The sequence below is a fragment of the Cryptotermes secundus genome, unplaced genomic scaffold (assembly GCF_002891405.2).
Source record: "Cryptotermes secundus unplaced genomic scaffold, Csec_1.0 scaffold339, whole genome shotgun sequence".
NCBI classification, from domain to species: domain Eukaryota; kingdom Metazoa; phylum Arthropoda; class Insecta; order Blattodea; family Kalotermitidae; genus Cryptotermes; species Cryptotermes secundus.
Window position 1 is genome coordinate 563,129 of NW_019725004.1, and position 27,638 is coordinate 590,766.

Sequence of the window (27,638 nt, forward strand, 5' to 3'; positions counted from 1 at the left end):
ATATTTAAAACATTTCACATTCTCCAGTTGTTTTTGGTCTATCTTTATTGTGACTGGGGTTGGTTGTCTCGAAATTTTCATTACTTTTGTTTTCTCCACATTCATTTCCATGCCATAGCACCTTCCAATTTCAATTAGTCTATCAATCATGCCCTGTAGCACAGTTTCTTCCTTAGCCATTAACACAAGGTCATCTGCATATTTCACAGTTTGAATAATTTGCCCTCCTAATTTGAAGTCACCGAGCCCATCCAGAGCTTCCTTGGTAAGGCATTCGAACAGTTGAACAGAATTGGTGATAAACAGCATCCTTGTCGAACTCCTCTTCCAATCTGCACACTTCTTGTCTCCCCTCTGTCCAGTCGTACTCTTAACTTTCTGATCCATGTACAATTTGCTAATCAATCTTCTTTCACGCCAATCGATACCTGTTTCCTTTAGGATCTGCATTAAAGATGGTTATTATAGTTAGTAAAAAAAAAAAAAAGTAAAGGTATCCTTGTAACAAGCGGTGGAGGCCCACAGGGTTGTGAGACGTTGAGGTTCCCACATTTTCTAGACAGTCGGCTCACAGATAGCGGAAAGGTTGTCAGCTTTACGCGCCGGCCGCGCTTTACTTCCCAGGTAAATTATTTAATTAATTCCTGGTACTCATTTCTGTTAGACGCTGAGTCGACCCCAGGGCCACAGTGCGGCTGGAAAGATTAGGTCAATTGAAAAAATCCAATGACTTCATCGAGACTTGAGCCCGCGACCTTCCGGCTTGTAGCATAGTGCCTCAACCAACTACGAGCAGAGTTATTGGTTTGGATCGCACCTGGGAACTATTTAATGTTAACCAGACGACAGAGAGATCCTAGAGAAACAGATTACAAGCATGGTAGGTGGATTGGTCGTGTCCAATGCCGGTGATAGATTTTAGTATCGGAGAGTTTTACATTGTTACAAAAATGAATGTAACACCTCCTTGAGTATTCTGCACCATTTACCACTCTCATTCGTCCTAGGTCCATATTTTCCCTTCGCAAGATCATTCTTTCAAACACATCCAGTCCCACCTGCAGGGCTGTTTTTGTTCCCCTTCATTATGCTTCTTCCTTCAGTTCCTTTCCTTTCCTCATTCTCTTTCATTCTTTCTATATTTCCTTATCTTTGTTCTAACCAGTTCTCGTATACCGGAGTCACTGCACAGATATGAGGACAGCACAAGAAGAAAGTAGGCATAGGTTCATTCAGACTACAACAGGATTGAAACCTGTGACCACAGTGATCAAGGGTGTCCATGCTCGACCGCCGCCACGCGAACCGACAGAAGAAAACACTTAACAGGATATGTTAACCTCGTTCAACGATAAATGGACTAGTATTAGTAGTCAGTGAAACAAAATATGCGATGTAGGAAAACTGCTTAGGCCCCGCCATAGCTCAAGCGGTTAGTCGCTGGCTTCCCACCCCGGCGGTCCGGATTCGAGCCCGGGTATGGTCAAGTGGGGTTTGTGGTGGACAAAGTGGCGCTGGGGCAGGTTTTCTCCGAGTACTTCGGTTTCCCCTGCCAATCTTCATTCCACCAAATTCTCCATCATCATAATCACCCGGGGCAGGTACAATAGGCCAATCAGTGGCCGACGTGCCGAGTGGACCAAACTGGACCCCCCCCCCAATATGAGAATTAAAAAAAAATAGGAATACTGCTTTGTTGCAAATTCCAACCTTATTAAAACTCAAAACAACAATCAGACAGGCCCCAAACTTTGGTTCCCCCACAAACAAACCGCAGCTCCAACCTATCTGAAATCAACAAAAGCCGCTAACCCAAAACTACATATAGGCATCGTATCATGCCGGTAGGTTGGTGACCTCAAGCATTTTACGATACGTACTACGCGGACTATAGTAGACCGTGAACATCCTGACAGCCTAATTTTTCACACTGATATGGCGACGGGTACGGACTGTACGACCGGGGTTCGATTCCCGGCAGGGACAAGAGCGTCCAGATTGGCTATGGGGCTCTTCCTCCGGGAGTAAAGCGACTGGAGCGTGATGCTGACCACTCACCTACATCTAGAACCATACTTCATCATGACGTGGTGCTTAATTGAATGACGGGGACATCTCTGCCTCACCTCGCATTGTTTTACTTGCCTAAGGTGTACTTTGATTTAAAGCACCCAGAACACACATCTGTCTGATACACACTGTAATCGAAATAAATTGGGAAAAGATGAATATAGACGTGCTTCCACAATCGCTTCGACAGGTCGGAACAGCCCCAAAGGACATGAAAGCACATAGATCCGACTGTCTAGCTAATACCATTAAGTGAATTGTTGCTTGAAACACAACTGTCCACTCCAATTCGTTTCAAACCATTTTCCGGACCGTCCTCTCGTCTGTTCCTGCACGTTAAACTAGAAGGGGGAAAAAGATATTCCCCTAGTTTGAAAGACGTGTCCTGCTCATATCCCCGGTGTAACGCTACGTCAACTTCACAAATAGCGGGCGTCCAATGACAGGATAATTATAAATGACGAACGGATAAGGACACGGAAGAAAGTTCCGGTGGCCTGTTGTAAAACTCCGATATACGCATCGCATGGGTAAGGGACTGCCTGAGGAGGCTATGGTCCATGGGTGGACAAAATAACACACCAAAAATTCCGTCTGAAATTAGACGACGTCCAGAAAATATGAGGGGCACGCGGTAGTGTAGTTGGTTGAGACATTATGCTACAAGCCGGGAGGTCGCAGGTTCGAATCCCGATGAGGTTATTGAAACTTTTCAATTGACCTAATCCTTCCAGCCGCAATATAGCCCTTGGGTCGAACTCAACCTCTAACAGAAATGAGTATAAGGAATATTCCTGGGACGTAAAGGGCGGCAGGCGCGTAAGGCTGACCTCACCGCCATCTCTGAGCGACTGTCTAGAAAATGTGGATGCCTTGACGTCTCACAACACTATGGGCCTCCACGGTTTCCTACAGGGATATCTCTACTTTTACCAGAAAATATAACACAGACCTTCGCTAATTTTACATGCAAAAAATGAACATATAAACAAGGCATTCCGAGCATAACTCGTAAAACTTACTTTCCTACTTCAAGGATTTCTAGTCACAAGATTGTCATTATTATTATTATTATTATTATTATTATTATTATTATTACTGTATTTAATTTTTATAACAAACTTGTTACTCATGTATAGGTTGCATCTACATCAAATTTGTTGCATAAAACCTCAACAATTGGCAGCAAGGTCATGTTTATTTATTTATATATGTATTTATTACCTTACTTAACGGACCACCTAACGACGCCTCCAGTAGCCAGACTATAGAGCACTGAATGGCAGGACAACAGAGGAGTGATTATGTTGAATTTGGAAGGAAGTGATCATGGCTTAATCGAGGTACTGGCTCGCCATTTAGGGCCGCGCCATAGCTCAAGCGGATAGTCGCTGGCTTCCCACGGCGGCGGGCCCNCGGGTTCGATCCCGGGTCTGGTCAAGTGGGATTTGTGGTGGACAAAGTGGCGCTGGGGCAGGTTTTCTCCGAGTACTGCCAAGCTTCATTCCACCAACTGCTCCACAATCACCCTCATCTATCATCTGGGACTGGTACAACAGGCCAGAAGTGGCCGCAGTACAAGGGACTTAGTCCCACCCCAGTAGCAATAATAAAAAAAAGATCCATCTAAAATATTCCTCCTTGACCTACGCCTAGGTCTCTTCTCTTTGCGCTTTTCCAACCAACATGGTTAAGCTGAACTCTCTGTGCCACCAATTTCATTCTCTTTGATTTCAACTCACAATTTAACAAACTACGACGATTCAGTCCTTCAGAACATTGTTAATCTCAATCAACAGCGTTCACTATCCCTTTTCGAGCTGGTTTCTCTTTTAACCCTTCGAAGTATGACATTCGTCTATTTAAAAATTCAGTTCCCATAGCATAGGAAAACACAGTGACCCCGTTAGAAAGATTAAGCCGTTACTGATCTTCAGGGAATGAGCAGCCGGCTCATACGAAATACCCAAATACAGCCTATAAGCAAAATTCAGTACGTTACATTAAGGCAGGTGGTACTGAAGTCACAGGAGGTTGGAGAAAACTGCATAGTGAGGAGTTTCATAACTTGTACTCTTCTCCAAGTATAATTAGAATGATCAAGTCAAGGAGGATGAGGTGGGCAGGTCATGTAGCACGAATGGGGGAGACGAGGAATGCGTATAGAATATTCGTGGACAAGCCAGAAGGAAAGAGACCACAGGGAAGACCAAGGCATAGGTGGGTGGACAATATTAGTAGGATGGGATGGTATGGATTGGATAGATCTGGCTCAGTAAAGGGAGCAGTGGAGGGCTCTTGTGAACACGGGTTCCATAAAATGCTGGGAAATTCTTGAGTAGCTGCAGAATTGGCGGCTCCTCCAGAAGGGCTCAGCTTCATGAGTGAGTAAGTAAGTAAGGTACGTACATAAAGTAACCAATATGCTTTAAAGGGTTAAAAAAACCCCGTGCCACAACTCAGGCTGTGAGTCGCCGGCTTCCCCCTGCGGACGCACGGGTTCGACCCTAGGTCAGGTCATGTGGGGTTTGCAGTGGACAAAGTGGCACTGGGACAAATTTTTCCCGAGTACTTCGGTTTCCCCTGTCAATTATCATTCCACCGACTGCTTCACTTTCATCATCTATTGTCCGGTGTTGCTGCAGTTAGTGACCGACGTACCAAGTGGATTCAGTTCCACCCTACACAAAAAAAAACTGTGTTATACTCCATCCACTATCAGAACTGGGTACATCTTCAAACAGCAACCTAGACAGTTATGTCATGAATAGAAATCTGTTAGATTCTACGAAGGGCGTTGCGTATATAATGCTTCCTATTTTTTTGTGTTAATATGTAACGTCTGAGCTGGATGTTGGTGCTGTTGCAGTAAAGGTTGAACCTTCCAGCCAACGTACTTTTAGTTTGGTTGTCGTGCGACAGAAGAGCAGTCTACCAAAATGGGTCTGACATAGAAGTGCGTACGAAACAGAGATGTGTTATTGAATTTCTCACTGCCGAATAAATTGCAGCCACTGACATCCATCAACGCTTGCTAAAGGTGTACGGAGACAATACAGTGGATGTCAGCACAGTGATTCGGTGGGCAGTGCGTTCCAACAGTGGCGAAAGTGAAGTGCACGTCAAGCCATGCCATGGGCGTCCCTGCTCAGCTGCCACTCCTCACAATGAACAGCGCCTCGATCAGCTCATCCGTTCAGATCGCTGGATAACGACCAGGGAACTGTGTGCACGGCTTAATATCGGCTGTAATGCATTGGAAACGATGTTGGGGAAGCTGGATTATCGCAAAGCTTGTTCTAGGTGGGTCCCGCGGATGCTTACACAGGACCACAAAACTCATCGAATGGAAGTCTGTCAAGACCTGGTGCACCAGGTTGAGGCTGAAGGTGACAGGTTTCTGGACAGCATCGTCACCGGAGATGAGACGTGGTGTCACCACTACGAGTCGGAATCCAAAAGACAGTCCATGGAGTGGCGACATCCGGATTCCCCAAGAAAAAAGAAGTTCAAGACACAGCCATCGGCAGGGAAAGTGATGTGCACGGTCTTTTGGGATACGCGGGGTGTGATTTTGTTGGATTTCCTGGAGTCTGATGAGACTGTCAATTCTGAACGCTACAAGACGACGCTGACTAAGCTGAAAGCCCGAATTTCCCCGAGTCAGGCCAGAGAAGCAGACAACCTTTCGCTTGCAACACGATAACGCTAGACCCCATACCAGTTTGGCGACCACCGCGCACATTGCAAAGTTTGGCTGGACTGTCCTACCACATCCACGTTATAGCCCCGGTTCAGCACCTTCAGACTTCCATCTCTTTGGGTCTATGAAATATGGACTACGTGGACAACATTTTCCAGACAATGATGATGTCATTGCAGCTGTAAGAAAGTGGCTAGCCTCTGCTGGCGCAGACTTTTACGGGCGCGGCATACAGGCTCTTGTTCATCGCTGGCAAAAGTGCATAACAAATGGTGGTGATTATGTGGAAAAATAAATGCAAGTACCTGAAATCTTGTTCTATTTAACTGCGTTATTATGCTTTCTGTATCTGTTGTAGTTTTCATTAAAAAAATAGGAGCCATTATATACGGAACGCTCCTCGTATATCCTATATACTTCCGGTGTTAATACGTCAGTGGGAAATTCAAACGTAGTCACAAAGAACTTTTCTTTCGTAAGGCTGCCTACACAAGGTATGGCGTACCCTTGTTCGTACAGTAGACTTTTTTTTTATTTGCTAGTGGGGGGTGGAGTCCACCTGGGTCCACTCGGCACGGCGGCCACTGATTGGCCTATTGTACCTGCCCCGGGTGATTATGATGATGGAGAATTTTGTGGAATGAAGATTGGCAAGGGAAACCGAAGTACTAGGAGAAAAGCGGCCGCAGTGCCACTTTGTCCACCACAAATCCCACTTGACCAGACCCGGGATCGAACCTGGGCCGCTGCGGTGGGAAGCCAGCGACTAACCGCTTGAGCTACCGCGGTCTTTAGAATTAAATTAGTATTTCTGCATAGGAAAGTATATTTCTGTTGTCAAAACAGTTAATCCTAATAGCTGCAAAATGGCGAGATGTCTCTTTCATCGATATTCAAGCAAACAAAAAAAAACGAAGTGGCTTTAGTCCGCAACCCAACTATACCGACCGAGCGACGGTCGCTTGTCGGCGAAGTTAGTGCCAAATTTGCGGATAGAGGGTGTCACGTGGTCAGCGCAACGGATCCCCACGACCGATAATCTCGATTTTCTACACCGGAGCCGCTATTTCCTTGAACTAGCTCCTCAATTGTCCTCACGAGGCTAAGTGGGCCCCGTTCCAGACTCACTACTTCTCAGAAAATCTGGTAGCGCCGGTAATCGAACCCGGGACCTCTGGATCTGTAGCCAGGAACTCTGACCACAAAGGCTGTCAACAGTGATATTCAGAAACACAAAATAAAATGAGATCAGAGAGGCCAAATTGTAACCAAGATATCTCATAAGTAGCGTGTAAATGTTTGACACTGTCAGTGTGTGAATGACACATTCAGTCTGCGAGGGCCCATTAAATGCCCTTACATCCAAGAAATGACTCAACATCATTTACATTCAGGATTAACTCATCCATGTCACATAAGGCAAGACGGGCCTTGTCTACTTGGTAATACGATACTTCCTCTTCTGGCCGCATGGTTGGGAATTGCTGAAATATGCTCCTACAAGCCTTGCAATTAAAGTTATGGGCCTTGTTTACGGCCATCTGGTTTCATCCCTCTTCCTTAGAACATAACAGAGAAAAATAATTCCAGAACTTCCTTAAAATGTCTGTCATATAGTAAAATTGGGATGCAACCGCACGTCAAAATTACAGCAGAACTCCTATATCTGCTATATCTCCTTTACTTCCATCTTAATTTCCTAGTTCCATCTTTGAAGTAGTCACTTTCCAATAGGTTCCACAAAAATTCTGTCTTCCCTTCCATACTAGATGTCTGATCATCCAAACTCTCCTTTATTTTATTAGAGTAACAGGAAGGCAATGCTGTCCCTGCATTTAATTACCATGATATGAAGATGTGTGGGGGAGTGGAGGTATAGCTCCGCCATTTTTCACCTCGGCACTAAATGGGAGTGGTCAGCTTCACACCCCGGCCACAGTACCGCCGGGTAAGAGCCCCCTCCCATACCCACTGAATACAACGCTTGATGGGCCCTAAAGCCAGTCTGGAAGCTATGGACTACAGACAAATCTTTTGCCCCTGACGGAAATTTAACCTTGGCCATCCAACCTGTAGGTCGTCGCTATACCAACTGAGCTATCCCGATTCATTCAGTAATAATAAGTCACGCATAAATCTACATTCCTCGTTATGTCATATACTGTATGTGAATTTATCACTTCATACATGTATTTTCCAAAATACTTTTGTTTCAAACATTTGCAATTTATATCCTTCTCCAAGAGCAAGAAGCCATGTTTCATTATCACACAACACGACTAACAGAATTTTACATTTTACTGGGGGCTCCATTTCGCGCACTTACAATCCAATTCTCTGGACCAATAGTGAAAAAGATACAAAATTCAGGTTTCAAGATGGTCTTCTAAACAAGCATTTTTGATGAATATGACGACAGTTGACGATATAGACTACTATTGGCAGATCCACCTACTGGCAGAATTAATACTATTTGCAAGAGGTGCCTGCAGTGATCTATCAGAGCACTGTGTTACTATAATCTCATGAAGCAGCATTACGATTTTGTGGTAGAGACATATGGATGGGTTTAATTTAACTTTCAGAACTCTCAAGTAACAAGAACCTCAATTTATTTTCTTTTGTATTTCCTCATGAATTGTGTCTGTTACTATTATTACACAATATTTTAACTCTGAAATAGCAAGACAATAAAATAATACTAAATCATATGACCTTTACTGGTACAGTGAACTGGCAACAACAGATGTACAAATAATATTCTTTATCATATGCAGTATTCACTTTACTGTAGTTTCTAAACTCATGGGTCATACCTCAGCAGAGGCGGTCAGATGCTGATTTCTTAAGGCAGAACCTTGGGTTCACTCCCAGGCGAATTTATGTCACATTCATGAAGGATGAAGTGGCACGGGGGCAGGTTCTTTCTGAGTTTCTTCAGTTTTACCCTGCTAACCATCATTCTATCATTGCTCCAAATCCATCCATCCCTGCCCTCTGAGGTGTGCAACATATGATCAAGTATCATTTCACTGGTCTCTTAAGTTGGGGACTTCATCTCTGAACCAACACTTCACTAGTTACAGAACAGTGAAGTTAAGTTTTAGGCACATTAGGCTTCATGACTATGAATAAGTTTAAAGAAGGTAAAAAGCAATAAATTCTGGTTTATATTTAAGTACTGGTACTATCCCTGAATTCATCTGAAGGAAATGAGATCAACATAATGTGGACTATGACCTGGACTCGAGCTGGGTACCTCCTAAATATAAAATTGTTGTGTTGCCACTCTGTTACTCCTTTTTAACAGCATTAGCCTGAAGGGGCCATGGAAAATAATGAAAACGAATGATAGGAGACGGTCACTTGATCAAGATTCGAAATGAGGGCCATCTGCATATGAAGCAGAAATGTTAACCACCATACCAGGAAGTTTAGAATGAAATACGAGTATGTAATGAATAACAGGTCACAAATTTAGTTGTATCTGAATTGTAGATAATGTTATCGCATTTTTATGGATGGTTTACTCTTGAGTTTCATAGCTGAATATGAACTTTCAAATTATCTACACAGATAAGATCACAGCCTGCAGTAAATTATTCAACCATTGTGCAGGAGCAAATAAACCTGAAAGCTCTATAGCTCTCAAAATTATTCTGGTATTTCAGTTCCACTAATAAGTCTGAAGTACTACTACAAACTGATGATGGTCCTGAAATTTGGATGGCCTTTTATTGTCTTCACCGAGCAAGCACACCCATAAGAGCAGAGAGTGAGAAGTGCAGGAAAGAGAAACTGAAAGATGGAGGGGGAGAGATAGAGAAGACAGAAAGGTGTGTAAGCGGGTGCTCTTTCTCTCCAAGGTACAAAGACTTGCATTCACCAACAGAAAATTTCCTTATACACACAACACAAGCTGAACTAAATTACACTGCCACATTGCATCACAGTTAACTTACTAAGAGATATCAGGTGTCACATTTACAGAAAAAAAAAATCATAAGCACAACCACAAAACAATCACAGTATGTTAGGAGCATGTTACATGCCAACAGCTCAATCACAACCATTTGTTTTAACTCAATTTCCTGTAAACACAATGACAGCAGATTTCCAACACTGTCATTAGTTGCCTCTTTTGCACATATACTGAAGGCATGAACAAAACTATAAAGCAATCCATAATAATAAAGGTAAAAGGTAAATCTATCCCTGTAATGGGCCATGGAGAGCCATAAGCTTGTGAGACATCGAGGCTCCCACACTTTACAGACAATCGGCTCACAGATGGTGGTCAGGGTGTCAGTTTTACACACCGGTTGCCCTTTACCCCCAGGAAGATTCCTGGTACTCATTTCTGAGAGGCTGAGTGGACCCCAGGGCCAGTGTGTGGCTGGAAGGATTAAGTAAATTGAAAAATCTAATTACCTCATCGGGACTGAAACCTGTGACCTTCCGGCTTGTAGCACAGTGCCTCAAACAACTATGCTATCACGTGCCCCAGCAATATTACAACAACAACAACAACAACATTTCAATTCCTTACAAATGTGCCCATTCAACAGCCATGATGCCAATTACAGAAACAACACAGTGTAGATACCACTAGCACACATCTAATACTAATATGAGTATATGACATTGCAGAGAAAGAAAAGCATAAAGTGAAATGCCAGAATGCCAGTTTTGAAAATATCAGTGAAAAAACTACTACTTCTATACACACATGCAAACACACACACTAGCAGAGAGGTGATAAGAACATGCAAAAGAATACCTATAAATAATTGGGCAGTTATGAGAAAACTAGCAAAAGTTTTAATAATATATAATTATTATATTATATTCTTTGTTATTTATGTACCAAGTCAACAGCTACAGAAACAGGACAGCATATATAATAATACATTACATTACAGAGAAACAAGAGCATGAAGAGAAAAGCCAAAATGCTAGTTTTAGAAATAGCACAGTGGAAAATTTACCATTCATACCTTATACAAAAGTAGCATAAGTGTAAACAGAACAACAAAAACAATACTGTCGTGTGTAGGAGGGTATGCATGATGAAATTAACAGGTTCTAATTCGGATAACTGGATTTTTTGGCACTTCGGGTACAATCTACCTTAATTACCATTAATGCAGAGCTATTGCTGATTTACACGCTTTCCAGTTCACCGCTGCACACGCACTAGGATTCTCCGTTTCCACTAGTCATCACCTAGCAACCTATCTCAACACAGAAACTATCACTTCAAATCACTATGAACTCTTCTTGTCATTTCTTGCTCAATCACCCTGGAACTTCGGAACAAAACTAAAAACTCTTTTTAGCTGCAAGATGACTCGTGTTATAAAGTGGCAGCACAGATAATGGAAAAAACACAGTTCTACTGTTGCGTAGCGCAGACGACACAGAAAACGAGTCATGTGATAGCTATGTACTGTTGGAGTGCCACATCATTACGCCTATGTAGAAGTGTATTTACCGAGCTGCTGCCTAGAAATAGGTTGGATAACCCCATTGTTCCATTCAGTTTCTTTATTAAAACCGTTTCAACACAACTATATTATGGTCAGTGCCTAGTTTGGCTCTGCTACATGTTTCGGCTATTAAAAGCCATCATCAGGCAAATACATGGCTAACATACTATATACACCACTGAACTGCAGTACTAATAAAATTGGATACAATATTAATTATATTAAAATATTTTGCGTAAAAATACAATAAATTAGACCGTATAAAACAAGAATAAAATTCTTTGAGTGATGCTTTACATCATCGAGTCAGTCGTTGGTTTTTGTGATTTTGTTGTGTTCTCATGGACAAATTGGAGTATTCTATATTTTTTGTGTATATATAATAAACTGTTTTGGAGGCTCGTGATGTAGATGTAGTAATATTAACGTTAATCTGAAAATGATATGAAAGTAATAGTATTAAATTTTGTTATAATAAACAGAGAAAGAAACTAGTGAAATGCTACACTTGGAGCATGGCTTTGTATGGGGCTGAAACTTGGACACTTAGGGCAGTAGATCAGAAACACCTGGAAAGCTTCGAAATGTGGTGTTGGAGAAGGATGGAGAAGACCAGTTGGACCGATTATGTGAGAAATGAAGGAAGTGTTATTTAGTGAGCAGAGGAATATCCTACATGAAATAAGAAAACGGAAGGCTAATTGGATTGGTCATATCTTATGCAGTAACTGCCTTCTAAAAGAAGTTATTGAAGGAAAGATAGTGGGGCAGATAGAAGTGACCAGAAGACGAGGAAGAATATGTAAGAAGATGCTGGATGACCTTGGGGACAGAAGAGGATATTCTCACTTGAAGGAGAAAGCTCTAGATCGCATTAAGTGGATGAACTGTTTTGGAAGAGACTGTGGACCTGTCGTCTTGACAGATTACTGATGTTGAATAATAAACAGTTGATTCTGGTATTGAAGATATAATGCATTATTTACTTACTATTTAGTCGGTGCCTCATCTTACAAAGTATTGTCCATTCTGTAGGGAATGTAAACAACGACTCATTTGGTGATGTATGTTAAAAGTCAATGCAAGGGAGGGAGGGGGACAGGAGGTAGAGATAAGGTGTATGCAGAAGTGGCAGTAAGGGGGGAGGTGGGGTATGACTGTATATTGTTTTATATGTATCAATAATTACATCATATATAGGGTTAAACATAATGCTAGAACAAAATATTGAACATAATGGCAAATGGTCTAAACAAAATGAAGGTCTTACCATGGGAGCACCAGCTTCAGCAATTCTTGCTGAGGTATTTATACAATATCTCGAACATACAACTATCATTAATATTCTGACAAAATACCAAATAATGGACGCCTATAATGGACATAATGGACAGCGGTCGAATAGAAGACCTCCTGCAACAGTTCGTAATACACATGGAGACTTTACAAGGCGAACTACGTACAAAAGGAGAACAGGAAAAAAAAAATGGAAGTATAACAGCACGAGGCTGGTATTACTAGCAGACCAGCACCAACAGAGACACGAACAATTGCCGTGCGGCTTCCGCCGTTCTGGGCCGACAGACCAGCAGTTTGGTTTGCTCAAGCCAAAGCACAGTTCACTTTGGCCGGTATCAGTAGCGAGCAGACGAAGTTCTGCTATGTAATCTCGCAGTTGGACCAACGTTACGCATCGGAAGTAGAGGACATCATCACCTCTCCACCCGAACGAGGCCCCTACACCCTACTGAGGACCGAGCTTGTGAGGCGGCTATCCCCATCGCCAGAGCAGCGCATCTGGCAACTCCTCACGGTCGAGGAAATTGGCGACCGTAAGCCGTCCCAGTTCCTAAGGTACCTCAAAAGTCTTGCACCAGAGGTGTTGGATAACGTCATCCGAAGCGTCTGGACCAGCCGGCTACCCCGCAACGTGCAGAGCTTCCTCGCCGGCCAGAACGAAAGCAACTTGGAGGCCGCAGCCCTCTGTGCAGACCGCATCTCCGAGGTCGACGCCCGGCCAGCACTCGCTAGCGTTGATGGACCCACGGACATCGGCGCACTTCGGCAGGAGATCGCTGATCTCTCCCGCCAAGTGGCTGCATTGAGCACCAGACAGGACCGCCTCCACGCCCGCTTCAAAAATCGACACCAAACCGAGAGACCGAGGCTCCAGTCCCAAGGGTTCCCGCCCCGCCTTCAACAACCGCCGGCCCGGCAGCAGATCCCCCTCCCGGGGCGACGCCACATCCAGTATCTGCTGGTACCACCGCCGCTTCGGCGCTCTGGCACAAAACTGTACTCCGCCCTGCACCTACAGCCAGCAGGGAAACTGACGCAGCGGACATCTTCGGCGGCACATGTCTGCGGTACAACAGGCCGCCTCTTCATAACGGACAGAGTCAGCAAACGGCAGTTCCTAGTCGACACGGGTTCGGACCTCTGTGTATATCCCCGCAGGCTCGTCCATCGACGCATGGAACGTACCACCTATGACCTGTGTGCGGCTAATGGCACTACCATCCACACCTACGGATGGCTGCCTCTCAGCCTCAACTTGGGCCTACGCCGAGAATTCACGTGGCGCTTCGTGGTGGCCGACGTCCCGCATCCTATCATCGGTGTGGACTTCCTGTCGCATTTCGGTCTCCTGGTGGACTGTCGGAACAACCGCATCCTGGACGGGGTCACGACACTGTCAGCCCCGGCATCAGCGGCCAACGCACTGATCCCCAGTGTAAAGACCATCAGCAGCAACACACCGATCGACAGCCTCCTCACAGAGTTCCCGGACCTGACCCGCCCAGCTGGAGTCCAGCGCGAGATACGACACAACACCGTCCACCACATCAGGACTGTGCCTGGCCCACCAGTAACCAGCCGACCACGGCGACTGGCACCGGACCGACTCGCTATCGCAAAAGCCGAGTTCGACGCCATGTTGCGGGATGGTACAGCTCGTCGATCAGAGAGTTCATGGTCCTCGGCACTACATATTGTGCCCAAGAAAGACAACGGTTGGCGTCCTTGCGGCGACTATAGAGCACTAAACGCCCGGACAATCCCTGACCGCTACCCAGTCCCGCATATCCATGACTACTCACACCAGCTCCATGGCTGTACCATTTTCTCCAAAATCGACTTGGTACGAGCCTATAACCAAATTCCCGTCAATCCCGGTGATATACAGAAGACGGCCATCACCACTCCATTCGGCCTATTCGAGTTCCCCTTCATGTCCTTCGGCCTGCGCAACGCCGCACAGACCTTCCAACGCTTCATGGACGACATTCTGCGGGGACTCGACTTCTGTTTCGCTTACCTGGATGATATCCTCATCTTCTCCCGGTCACTAGAGGAACACGAGCAACACCTACGGGCACTCTTCGACCGACTGCAGAAGTATGGGATCCTCATCAACCCGGCGAAGTGCGTCTTCCGAGTACCTGAGATCACCTTCCTCGGTTATAAGGTGTCCGCCGAAGGCTCCCAACCGCTGGAAGAACGAGTGACTCACCTCCAGGAATGTCAACCTCCCAAAACCGCCAGTCAGCTCCGCCGTTTCCTGGGCATGCTGAACTACTACAGGCGATTTCTGCCCCACGCGGCAGCACACCAGGCACCACTGCACGACGTCCTCTCCGGACCCCAAGGTCAAGGGCTCCCACCCAATCACTTGGACACCGGAGCTCCACAGGGCCTTCGAAGAGTGCAAGGCGAGTTTGTCACGCGCCACACTACTGGCTCACCCCGACCCATCTGCGCCACTTGCACTCGTCACAGATGCCTCCACGTCCGCAATGGGTGCCGTGCTACAGCAACGCGTCAAGAACGCCTGGCAGCCCCTGGCATTCTTCTCAAGAAAACTCAACCCGGCCCAGCAAAAATACAGTGCGTATGACCGCGAGCTGCTGGCCATCTATGAGGCCGTAAAGCAATTACGCCACATGCTGGAAGCGCGCAACTTCAGCATCTTCACAAACCTATCACCTACGCTTTCCAGCAGAAAAGGGACAAATGCTCACCAAGGCAATTCAACCACCTGGATTTCATAGCACAATTCACGACCGACATCCGACACATCTCGGGAAAGGACAACGTCGTTGCCGACGCGCTTTCCCGCGTCGAATCCGTCACTGCGCCACATCCTATGACGCATTGGCCGCATCGCAAGACAGCGACGATGAGCTCCAATCACTTCGGCAGTCAAACACCGCTTTGCGGTTCGAAAAGCTACCAATCCCCGGTACCACGGTGGCCATCTACTGCGATACCTCTGCCGGGAAACCTCGGCCGTACATCCCAGCTCCTCTTCGGTTCCAAGTGTTCCAGTCCGTCCATGATCTGTCGCATCCAGGGACCAAAGCAACGGCAAAACTGGTCGCACAGCGATTCGTGTGGCCAGGCGTGCAGAAGGATTGCCGCACCTGGGCACGTGCTTGCCAGGCCTGCCAGCGCTCCAAAGTCTCCCGCCACACAGTCACTCCACTGGGCGACTTTACAACGCCGGCAGCCAGGTTTCTTCACGTCCACATAGACCTTGTTGGACCCCTTCCGACGTCAGGAGGCTACACATACTGCCTCACAGCAGTCGAACGTTTCACCCGTTGGCCAGAAGCCATCCCCATCATGGAAATCACAGCCGACACAGTGGCACGAGCCTTACTGACCAGCTGGATATCCCGCTTCGGTTGCCCACAGACCATCACCACCGACCAGGGACGTCAGTTTGAATCTCAACTCTTCCACTCCCTGGCCAAGCTCTGTGGCATTCAACTATCGAGAACAACTGCTCACCACCCAGCGGCTAACGGACTCGTAGAACGTTTCCACCGAACACTAAAGGCAGCCATCATGTGCCACGCAGACCAACACTGGACAGAAGCCCTACCCCTGGTTCTCCTCGGAATCCGCANCCAATGGAATCACTGTGTGGCGGGAGACTTTGGAGCACTGGCAGGCCTGGCAAGCAAATTATGGACGCTCATCAGCAGCGACTTGAAGCACAGAGCAAATGATGCTCGAGATGGTTCAAGTTCATATAGCAACAGGCGTGACCAGAGTGGTTTGAACGGCTGTTTTACTGCGATGTGGAAAGCAAATGGAAAAACTACCACATTATCACTTTTCCTGGATGGTCTCTTTCCAAAAACAGAATATCACATTAAGTGGAGGAACTGTTTTGGAAGAGACTGTGGACCTGTCATCTGACAGATTACTGATGAATGAATTCCCATATAACTAACACTGAAAATACTTTGTATGAATTCAACAATATCCACCCTAATATCAAATTCAAAATGGAAAAAGAAATAAATAGTAAGATAAATTTCTTAGATTTATTCATCTAGAAAACACACGAAAAGATACAAGTAGGAATCTATCGAAAACCTACAACTACTGACCTAATCATCCACAATGATTTGTGTCACCCATTTGAACACAAAAAAGCTGCCATAAACTTTCTCATTAATCGATTGAATCAATATCCCCTTTCGCATAACAAAAGCATGGAAGAAAATATTGTTAGAACTATAGTAAATAATAATAACTACCCACTAAATACCATACAACTAACACAAAAACCCTCCACAAAAATATTACACACAAAAAGAAATGGACCACCTTTACCTATTTCGGCCATGAAATCAGATCTATTGCTAAACTTTTCAAGAATACTGAAGTTGGTATATCATATAAGACAAAAAACAATATAAAACATCTGTTACAAATAAATTATGACAGAAATGATAAGTATAATCTTAGTGGGGTTTACCAACTACAATGTGCTGACTGTCCGTTAAAATATGTAGGACAGACAGGATGTACCTTTAAGGTCAGATTCAGAGAACACATACAAGACATAAAAAATAATGGACAAAGCTCCAGATTTGCTCAACATATACTGGACACCACACATGAATATAGTACAATAGACAAAACATTAGAAGTCCTATATATCGGCAAGAAAGGCCGAATCTTGGATACATATGAAAGATTTGACATTTACGAAATCAGCGAACTAAATTTTCAACTGAATGATAATTTTACCGAAATGTTTACCCCTATATATGATGTAATCATTGATACATACAAAACATGATATACAGTCATACCCCCCTCCCCCCTTACTGCCACTTCTGCATACACTTTATCTCTACCTCCTCCGCCCCATCCTCCCTTGCATTGACTTTTAACATACATCACCAAATCAGTCATTGTTTACATTCCCTACAGAATGGACAATCTTTGTAAGATGAGGCACCGACTGTATAGTAAGTAAATAATACATTATATCTTCAATACCAAAATCAACTGTTGATTATAACAAAATTTAATACTATTACTTTCATATCATTTTCAGATTAACACTAATATTACTATATCTACATCACGAACCTCCAAAACAGTTTATTACATATACACAAAAAATATAGAATACTTCGATTTGTCCGTGGGAACACAACAAAATCACAAAAACCAACGACTGACTCGATGATGTAAAGCATCACTCAAAGAATTTTATTCTTGTTTTATACTATAACTTCTCTTTTATATAGTCTAATTTATTGTATTTTTATGTCAAGTATTTTATTTAATTAATATTATTGTATCCAATTTTACTAGTACTGTAGTTCAGTGGTGTATATATGTTAGCCATGTATTTGCCTGATGATGGCTTTTAATAGCCAAAACATGTAGCAGAGCCAAACTAGGCACTGACCTCAATATAGTTGTGTTGTGACCGTTTTAATAAAGAAATTGTATATTATAACACAACAAGATGCATGAAATGAAAACCACTGTTCCATTGTTGGTGCATGTACTACTTAGAAACGCTGTTTCTGTGGCTCAACTTCTTGCATGGGGCAAAAAAGCCACAATACCAATAAACAATAGGGCATTTATGAGAAACACAGTAAACGTTTTAACAACAATAACAACATTCAGCAGCCCAAAGGCCAAAGCAAGAGCAGAGAGGCAAACAAATACACACATACAAAAGAAAAATAGAAGGCATCACTAGGCACAATAACCATTTCATCTGTACAATCACACTTGAGACAAAATATGTGGAGCCTCTCTTTACTACATGCAACCAATGAAACAACAACAAAAAAATTTCTCTTTAAAAAACTGCAAGAAACACCATGATGATAACATCTGTACAGTAGAACCCCTACTTAACCCTTGAGCAGGTGAACTCTGAAATTTTACCAAGCAGTGCATGCCATACTTCATACAACACTTCTGGTTTACAGAATCATTGATAAATGTGAATAAACTACTCATTTTTTATTAGAACCGATTTATTTAACATTAAACATAAGCACTGTAGCTATTTTATAATTACTGACAATGTGGTTCACATTAAATTTAAAATAATAAAGGTAATTGCAACTTAACTACGAGTATTGTGTGCTTTGATAAAGGTATGTTCATTAGCTTCAGAGGCTAACATTGGATGAATATGATTTATTCAAAAGTATTGGCCAAATCCAGAAGCAAAGGGAGGTCATCAAAATTTTGGCAACTGAGTATGAGTACATACATCATACACAACAACAATACAAATTTGACATTAAAATCAATAAAGTTAGGGAATAAAATAGCTCTGTAAACACTCAAGCAACTTAAGTGGGTTAACATTTTCATATGATTAACATGACAGCTTTAAATGTCATGCACTCCATTCTACCCTCAAGCCTATACTATAACGTCCACTTCTAAGTGTCCCTGTCCTCACAAACATCTAGTGTAAGCCTGAAGGTACTGGCTAATGTCTGTGATGGGCTGGCTGGAGGAGTCAGATGACGCATTATCTCATAGCTTCTCAAGCCACTATATGGGGTAACAATGAATCACGAAAATAACACCTTCTAGTATAGTTTTCAGAATTTTAGCTGTCTAATGCAGTTAACACGAACACTCCACCACAGGAAGCTAGGGTCTTCTGCATTATAGATGCAGATTATTCAAACATGTTGCTGCATGAAAACAGATTCTGTGAACTGCATATTGAAGGTGTGTCCACATAAATTTTGCTCCCACAGCGCAGTGAGTACAGAGATTGGCTATGGGCTGGCCAGCCAAGTGGTCAGAGTTCAAGGGCAAGACTTTTCTCTTCACCACATTGTCTAGGCCAGTTCTGGGACCCACCCAGCCTCCTATGGAATGGGTTCTGGCCGGGGTGTGAAGCCGACCAGTCACCTCCAATTAATGCCAAGGTCATGAATACATGGATCTATACATAAACTCTCCCATACATCTTCTTTACTATTCAAGCTTTCTTTCTCACCAGTTCTTCACATGTACCTTCCTTAACTTCAGTGGTTTCTCTGAATTTTGAAAGGAATAATGTTACTACAGATAAGAAAAATATTATTTGATCCTGTGATTAAAATATGGATTCAGCAGTACAATGATAAATTCTTAAAAATTTACATTCCCTGTTGTCTGGAACTTTCTGCAATGGAGCTGTAACTAACCTATGTATCGATTCCCACTACGCTGACTAGTGGAAGAAAAAAAAAAACAAAAAACACTGCCACTAGTAACCTGTGAGTAACACAAGCTGCAGAAGCATTACATATTTTATGAAACATGTTAACTCCATAATACTGTACTTCTGAACTGCTGGTAGTTCATCTCCTGAAGTGATTCTCATAATACCTCTGTGAAGGTAAAAAATCTATCCCTGTAACAGGCCATGAAGGCCCACTGGGTTGTGAGACATTGAGGCTCCCACATTTTCTAGTTAGCTCACAGATGGCAGTGAGGTTGTCAGCCTTACGCGCTAGCCGCTCTTTAGCTCCCAGGAAGATTCCTGGTACTCATTTTTGATAACGGATGAGTTGACCCAGGGTCATAGTGCAGCTGGAAGAGTTAGGTCAATTTAAAAATCCAATGACCCCGTCGGAATTCAAAACCGCAACCTTCCGGCTTGTAACAGAGTGCCTCAACCAACTATGCTACTGCTATTCAGCAGTAACTTCCTTTTCTTTTTTGGGTTTATCACCCTCTTTGGTCCCTTTACCAGAATCTTCTTAAAGTCTTCTGACAATTTCTTCATCTGTCATGTCCTGTGCCCTAAGTAAAAATGAGAACATAATTAAATTTACTATTCATATGTCCTAAGAATACTTCACTATTGTAAGCACAATATCTTCCACATTATTTCATTAAACTGGCCCATATTAGTCGCTGGTTGTTACAAGGTGAAAATTACAGCTATCATCATGCATAATAAAGTTAAAGTGCCAATATAAATGCCAAATTACTTACATGATAAGTCACATAGCGTATTCAGTACCCCAGAAATCGCCTGTATTCCAGTCGCATTATCCGATAAAAGTCCAGCTGCACTAATGACATGTGCCTCAAGTGACACTCAAAAAGCCACTAAGGAATTAATGAACAGGCAACAGATATCAGGCATGTAGTTCTGATGCCATAATAAACTGGTTAAAATGGCATAATCTATACACCAGCCTGCCTGCTCACGGTTTAACGTTCCTCAGTTCACGGTTTTCCAGCACTTAATATTCACTTGCAATGATGCCGAATCAATAATCTTAGTGTCAAATTTCCTCCATTTCTCTCGGTTTCAGGTTGAAATACAATGGTTCCAAAAGAAATCTCAAAAACAGATTTCCCTGTAATGGCATGATATTCATATTGATTTTCATTAAAATCTATCAACTTTTGACCATATTACTGACATTCATAATTGAATCAAGAGGCAGACACACACACAGGTCTCAAGAGTTTCAACAAGGGAAAATGACTATAAAACTTAAATTAAATTAAATTCCTGTAAAATCTCTATGCAATAATTGAATAATCGTCTTTCACAGCGAATTTTAGAGATATTCATTCTCCATGGGATGCATCCTATTGCATCATACAATATCCTTTTTATGGGACCGCATACACAACAATTATATCAACGAACAAATTGATACTAATGTACCACTGCTACAAGTTTTGACCCTCACAGGGTCATCTTCAGGTGAATCTATAAAAATGTGATGTTAGTCACTGGACTGTTTTCTTAATATGGATCCATATTATTACAAAATTTGCAACTTATTTTGTGAATACACTCTAAAAACTAAAAAACCGAAGAAAGCTATAACACAATATATGCATATATTCTTAACATATACAGGGTGTCCCAGGAGAAATGTGTCAAACTTCGAGAGGGTGTTCCTTATGTTAAAGTATGCCGGTATAACGCAAAACACCTATGTCCAAAGTCGAACGGTTACGGAGATAATGGCCTGAGAAAAGTGTGGTCTTCTGGCAGGTCCACACACTATACCTGTCAGCTGAGACGTGTTATCTATGTTTGTCCTTGAGTGTGGTGATTCACACTAGCTGTAAGCTCATGCGTTACCTACAGAGTACGTTGCGGCCGGGTCATGAATGGTTGGGAAATTAGCTGTGTGATGAGTTGCTGAAATGCCTCTTGTGTTTTCACATGTGGAATATTGTGATATGCATTTTGTGTGTGGATTTTGCGGTGGCAATGCACGTGCTGCTGTTGAAGAATACCAAAGGCGTTTTCCCGATCGAAGGATTCCATCTCGAAGTGTATTTATGCGAATTCACCAGACATTGCGTGACACTGGTTCTCTTCCGAGTGTTTCTGTGCACTCTGAAAGGGAGGATGTACGAATGATAAACACATGAGAGAACATTCTTGAGATGGTTCAGAGAAGTCCGCGTCTGTCCACTCGTAGAATGGCCTCTCGCATCGGTGTATCACGTATGCAGGTGTGGCGAACTTTACATGATGAAGAGTTGTATCCTTACCATGATCAAAGGGTACAACATCTGGAACCAGGCGACCATGCTCAGCATATGGATTTGTGCCACTGGACAAAACCTCATCCCGAACTGTTAAGCGTCATTTTATTCAGTGATGAGGCGTCTTTTACCCTGGATGGTGTAAATAATTTACTAAATGTGCATATGTGGTCCCATAATAATCCACATGAAATAATGGAAACGATTCCAAAAGAGATTTTCCGTGAATGTAGGTTTAATACAGTTATGTAGTCGGCTTATACCAGTATGCGCAGACACCCATGTTACATCAGCGCTTGCCAGTCATGTGTCATGTATAGTGCTTGGAAACCTAAGGACAATTATGACATGGCGAGCAAGTATTTTGTACTTCAATTTTATGGCTTCATGTCACTCACAAGTTAGTTTGATGTTACGTACATTATTAACATTACGGAAACCACATATTCCTGCCAGTTTTAATATGTATTTTGTAATCAACAAGTGTTTAACACCGGTCAAAGTTTCACACTTCTCTGGCCATTATCTCCGTAACTGTTCAACTTTGGACATAGGTGTTTTGGGTTATATCGGCATACTTTAACATAAGGAACACCCTCCTGAAGTTTGGCACATTCCTCATGGGACACACGCAGCTCTTTAAAGGAATGTATTGACATATATTATAAATATTGTATAACTTTATTTCAAATATGGCAAAGAAGTAAACAAACCAGACAGACTCCTAGAAGGGCCCCCAAGTTTCTCGACCTACACCTTACCACCCAACAACGAACATGACAAAAACCCAAAAAATCTAAAAAACCTCTACTTTTAAACTAATTTAATATTGAAATATAATTCAGATACTTAATTTTAAGATTAAAATTATATTAATGTTAACACTTTGCGGACCAACAATTTAAATTTTTAAATCACCCTGGGGACCGCCATTTTTTTACCTACTACCGTAACTCGTGCACCGTTAACTTTAAAAATTAATATAAAATCTCCTACGTAGTTTTATGAACTAAATATTTTTGAGAACACTAACCAATGCTCCTAAAAGTGCTTGAGGGTGTGGTGTTTCTCGAAACACTCCCCTCTGTGAAGTGGCATTACACAAAACTTTCATATGTAGACAGTCGTACTCATTTTCTTGTGAACTGCGCAAACACGGCATTGCCTAGAAGGCTGCTTCCTCTTCAAATGTTCACTCTTCACAATTTTTACGAGGGTATATTTCTGCATATCACCCGAGAGTCACCCAGGGGGGTCAAAATGAGGCCTGAATGGGGTGGGAGTAGACAGGCCCGGTAGCACTAAGACTGTGTCTGCCGCCGGTTCTGCTGCCACCGTGTGGTCTGTAGCCCAGGCTTTTGCCACATTCAGCAGAAATGCCTTGTATTTCAATTTTGAATGAGGGTTTAGATTTTTGAAAAGCAAAAATGAATTGAAAATGGCACAATTTATAAGCCATAAGGCAACTTTCTTTGTCCACTTTACTGTTTTCTGAAGAAGAGAATAATAGGCCAAGTACTGATCGGCTCTAACAACTCCCTTCATGAACATATTATACTCAGAAATACAAACAGGCTTTTTACCTGTCCATGTCTCCTCTGAACATCGACCATGCTCGAATTGTGAATTGCGGAAATCATATTCACAACACGAGTATCCCTTCAGGACTGAAGAAGAATATCCCCCTTCCTCCTGAATGTGGTTTCACCACGTTTCAGGGATTTACATTCCTCTTTCAGATCTGGGAAGGCCTCTGTTCACCCTAATTGTTTCACAAACACGTACTTTTCTCAAAACTAGGTGTTCTGCAGTTGCCACACTGTTATAATAATTGTCTTGACAGACTTGGTAATTTTGATCAGGACAGGGTTCCAAAATGGAAAGAATAGTTTCTTGTAATTTCTTTCCTTCACCAGAAAGAAATTCTAAATTCCCAATATAGCCTGAAGTGCTTTCAGTAACTACACGAACAAGTAGGCCATACTTTGTAAGTTTCCCAGGATTATATGTTCGCATATTGCACTACTCACTGACAGCTTGCTACATACAACTTGAAGAAATAAAGGCATTTATTTTTCCTTGGCAGGAGCATACAGTTACAGCGAGGTCACGTAACTGATAAGTCAGTAACATTCCAGAGGCTTAGCTGGGTGGCACCAGAGTGTTGCAACTTATAGTGTTCTAAAAAACGTATTGTGACATGTTGCGCAACGGAGGACCCCTACCTCCCCAGCGGCACGTGGCGGTAATGTAGCGCTCGTGTAATAGGCAAGTCATCACCCCGCCACTCTCCCCGCGGTGACGAGCTGAGCGGAGCTGAAGTGAGCCGAGCGGAGCCGAAGTTAGCCGAGTCCCCGCAACCTGGTCGCTAGGCAATGCGAGTCAACAGCGGTGACGTCACCAGACGACAATGGTCCGGAACGAGGCTACATAAGGGGCAGCAAAGGCTATTCACAGTTAGTCCTCGAGCTACCTCTGAGTTAGTTCCGAGTTAGCCAGCAACCAGTCAGTTGTATTCTGGCATTTGGAGTGTAGTATTTGTGATATGTTGGGTTTTTGGACTTTATCCATAGTCCTGGTTTTTAAGATAACAAATAAAAACACGACGTTTCGGAAACTGGATCTGTTTCCATCCTCAGGTGAAGGAAAACACCTATTCTGTTGGGTCCCTTAGAAAGAGCTAGCCTCAATCACTGGACTGAATCACTGAATAGGTGTTTTCCTTCACCTGAGGATGGAAACAGATCCAGTTTCCGAAACGTCGTGTTTTTATTTGTTATCTTAAAAACCAGGACTATGGATAAAGTCCAAAAACCCAACATATCAGTGTGTTATACACCATCGTCAGAATCCTATAGTAACTACTAGTATTTGTGATACTGCAGATAGCAGTAATTGTGAATCTGTAATTTGGGTGATTGTAAGTCGAATGTGAAATAAAATTCGCTATATCAAATACGGCGTGAAGTTATTTGTCGCGATATACACCCAATACGCGACAGTATTAATACACAACCGGTCCACCATGTTTAAAAGCGAAAAACGTATTAATATGTGCATGGTCTGCAAAGTGTTAATGTTGTATATCTGATCTTAATTTTAAATAAACTGTGGATTTGAAGATATTTTAACAAGAGGGTGTATTTGCAAAACAACTTAGCCTCAACCTCTAACAGAAATGAGTATCAGGAATATTCATGAGGGTAAAGGGCGGCCGGCATGTAAGGATGACAACCTTACTGCCTTCTGTGAGCTGAATGTCAAGAAAAAATGGGAGCCTTAACATCTGACAACCCTATGGGCCCCCACGACCTGTTAAAGGGATAACTTTACCTTTATGAAGAGTACTATCTTCATAACAACCACTGTGAGAATCTCAAATCCTATGAGACAATTTATATCTGGGAGTTTTATAACAAAGAAGCAACAGCACAAATACAGAGGGATGAATGCATATACATAGTGTCCCAGGAGGAATGTGCCATACTTCGGGAGAGTGTTCCTTATGTTAAAGTATGCTGATATAACCCAAAACAACTATGTCCAAGGTTGAACGGTTACGGAGATAATGGCCAGAGAAGTGTGAAACTTTCATGGGTGTTACACACTTGTTGATCACCAAATACACATTAAAACTGGCAGGAATAGGTGGTTTCTGTAATGTTAATAATGTACATAACATCAAACTAACTTGTGAGTGTCATGAAGCCATTAAATTGAACTACAAAAAAACTTTAACGCCATGTCATAATTGTTGTTAGGGTTCCAAGCACTATACATGACACATGAATGGCAAGCAATGACCTAACATTGCTGACTGCACATTCTGATATGCGAGTGTATGTGGCTAGTGTGAGCCATCATCACCACACTCAAGGACAAACATTGACAAGACTTGTCAGCTGACTGGTACAGTGTGTGGACCGGCCAGAAGACCTTACTTTTCTTGGGCCATTATCTCCGTAACCATTCAACTTTGGACATAGGTGTTTTGGGTTATATCGGCATACTTTAACATAAGGAACACCCTCCCGAAGTCTGGCACATTCCTCCTGGGACAGCCTGTATACAGTGCCAGGAATCTTCTTGGGGGGTAAGGGCATCATCTGTGAGCTGATTGTCTAGAAAATGTGGGAGCCTGAATGTCTCACAACCCTATGGGCCTCCATGGCCTGTTACAGGGATAGCTTTATCTTTTTCAACCCAAAGAACTGTGCCTCAAATTTGTGGTGTGTAAAATAAGCAAATACTACTTTTCTGAATAAAATCTAACACATTAAGTTAAGGTGATTACAAGTGAATGTGGTGTGGCAACAGAATGCAGATGTTCCAACTGATGAATGTCACCACATGATTCCTTGATCAACACTGAGATGAGCCCCATAAAAAATTAGGATAATGGATGATATCCAAAAAAATGTTATCACTGTGTATTTAACATGCTCAGAAACATATTAATTGTGAATGTTTTGCAGAATACAACTTGAATACAACACAGGAAACAGACTTAACCATGTGACACTTCTTTCATACACAGCACAATGAAACCCAACAAAATATTTTCACATGAAAACTCCTACTCACCATGTATGGTGAGTTCTGAGTCCCTGTTGACTTCATAGAGACGAATAGCTTCATCCAGTTCCATCTGTGTTGAGATCGTACATGGATCACCTATAAACAGAGATTTAAATAAACAGCTGATAGAAATAAAATTTACATGCAGTCTGATATGAGGAACTGCATCTGTGGTCTAGTGGTCAGAGTTCCTGGCTACAGATTCAGAGGTCTGGGTTCGATTCCCGGCGCTACCAGATTTTGTAAGAAGTAGTGGGTCTGGAACGGAGTCCACTCAGCCTTGTAAGTATAATTGAGGAGCTGTTTCAAGGAAACAGTGGCTCCGGTCTGTAACAGAAATTAACGGCCATGGGGATTCGTTGCACTGATCATGCAACAACCTCTATCCACTAAAGTTGGCACCAACTTCACTGATAAGCAGGGGTCACTCGGTTGGTATATTTCACTTGAAGACTAAAACCATGGAGATTGTTTGCTTTTGTTAGTCTGATATGAGCTGGATGACAGGGGTTAAATTTCTGGAAGGGGTGCCTTTCCCAGAGGTCAGTTTGCTTGGATGTGCAGCTAGGCACTCATCTGCATTTTGTGCCACGTTCTAGAATGAGTAACAATATACTGTGACGTTTACAATATTATATTTGAGCATCCTGTTACACTCACACAATATATATGAGACAAACACCGTCTTAAGTGTAACAATTTAATTGTAGTTCTTTCTTCTTTCCCTCCTCCACACTACATGTTTCAGCCCTAAATGGCCATCATCAGGTGTGTATTCTTACGTAGCTGTTACACTGCCTGTTAAAATTTAAAATCACCAGTCTTTCTAATTGTATAAAATCTTTGTTAACCTACACGCGTTAATTTGATTTCTAAATTTAGCACTTTTTTAAACCTTTAATTCAAGTTAAAATGTCTATAAGATTTCTGTTCTTTTTCTTTTTCAAGTTTTGAAATTAAAATTTTCTCAGGGTACATGCCCTATGTCT

General features: G+C 42.7%; 1 protein-coding gene across 2 annotated transcripts in view; it reads right to left on the reverse strand.

The window, feature by feature from the left end:
• LOC111863176 (atypical protein kinase C) overlaps positions 1-27,638 on the reverse strand; it is a 464,860-nt gene that overhangs the window by 428,367 nt on the left and 8,855 nt on the right. For both annotated transcript variants that reach the window (XM_023849234.2, XM_033750950.1), the window contains exon 4: positions 26,656-26,745. In XM_023849234.2, coding sequence (XP_023705002.1) covers positions 26,656-26,745 — 90 coding nt within the window. The remainder of the gene's footprint in view (positions 1-26,655; positions 26,746-27,638) is intronic.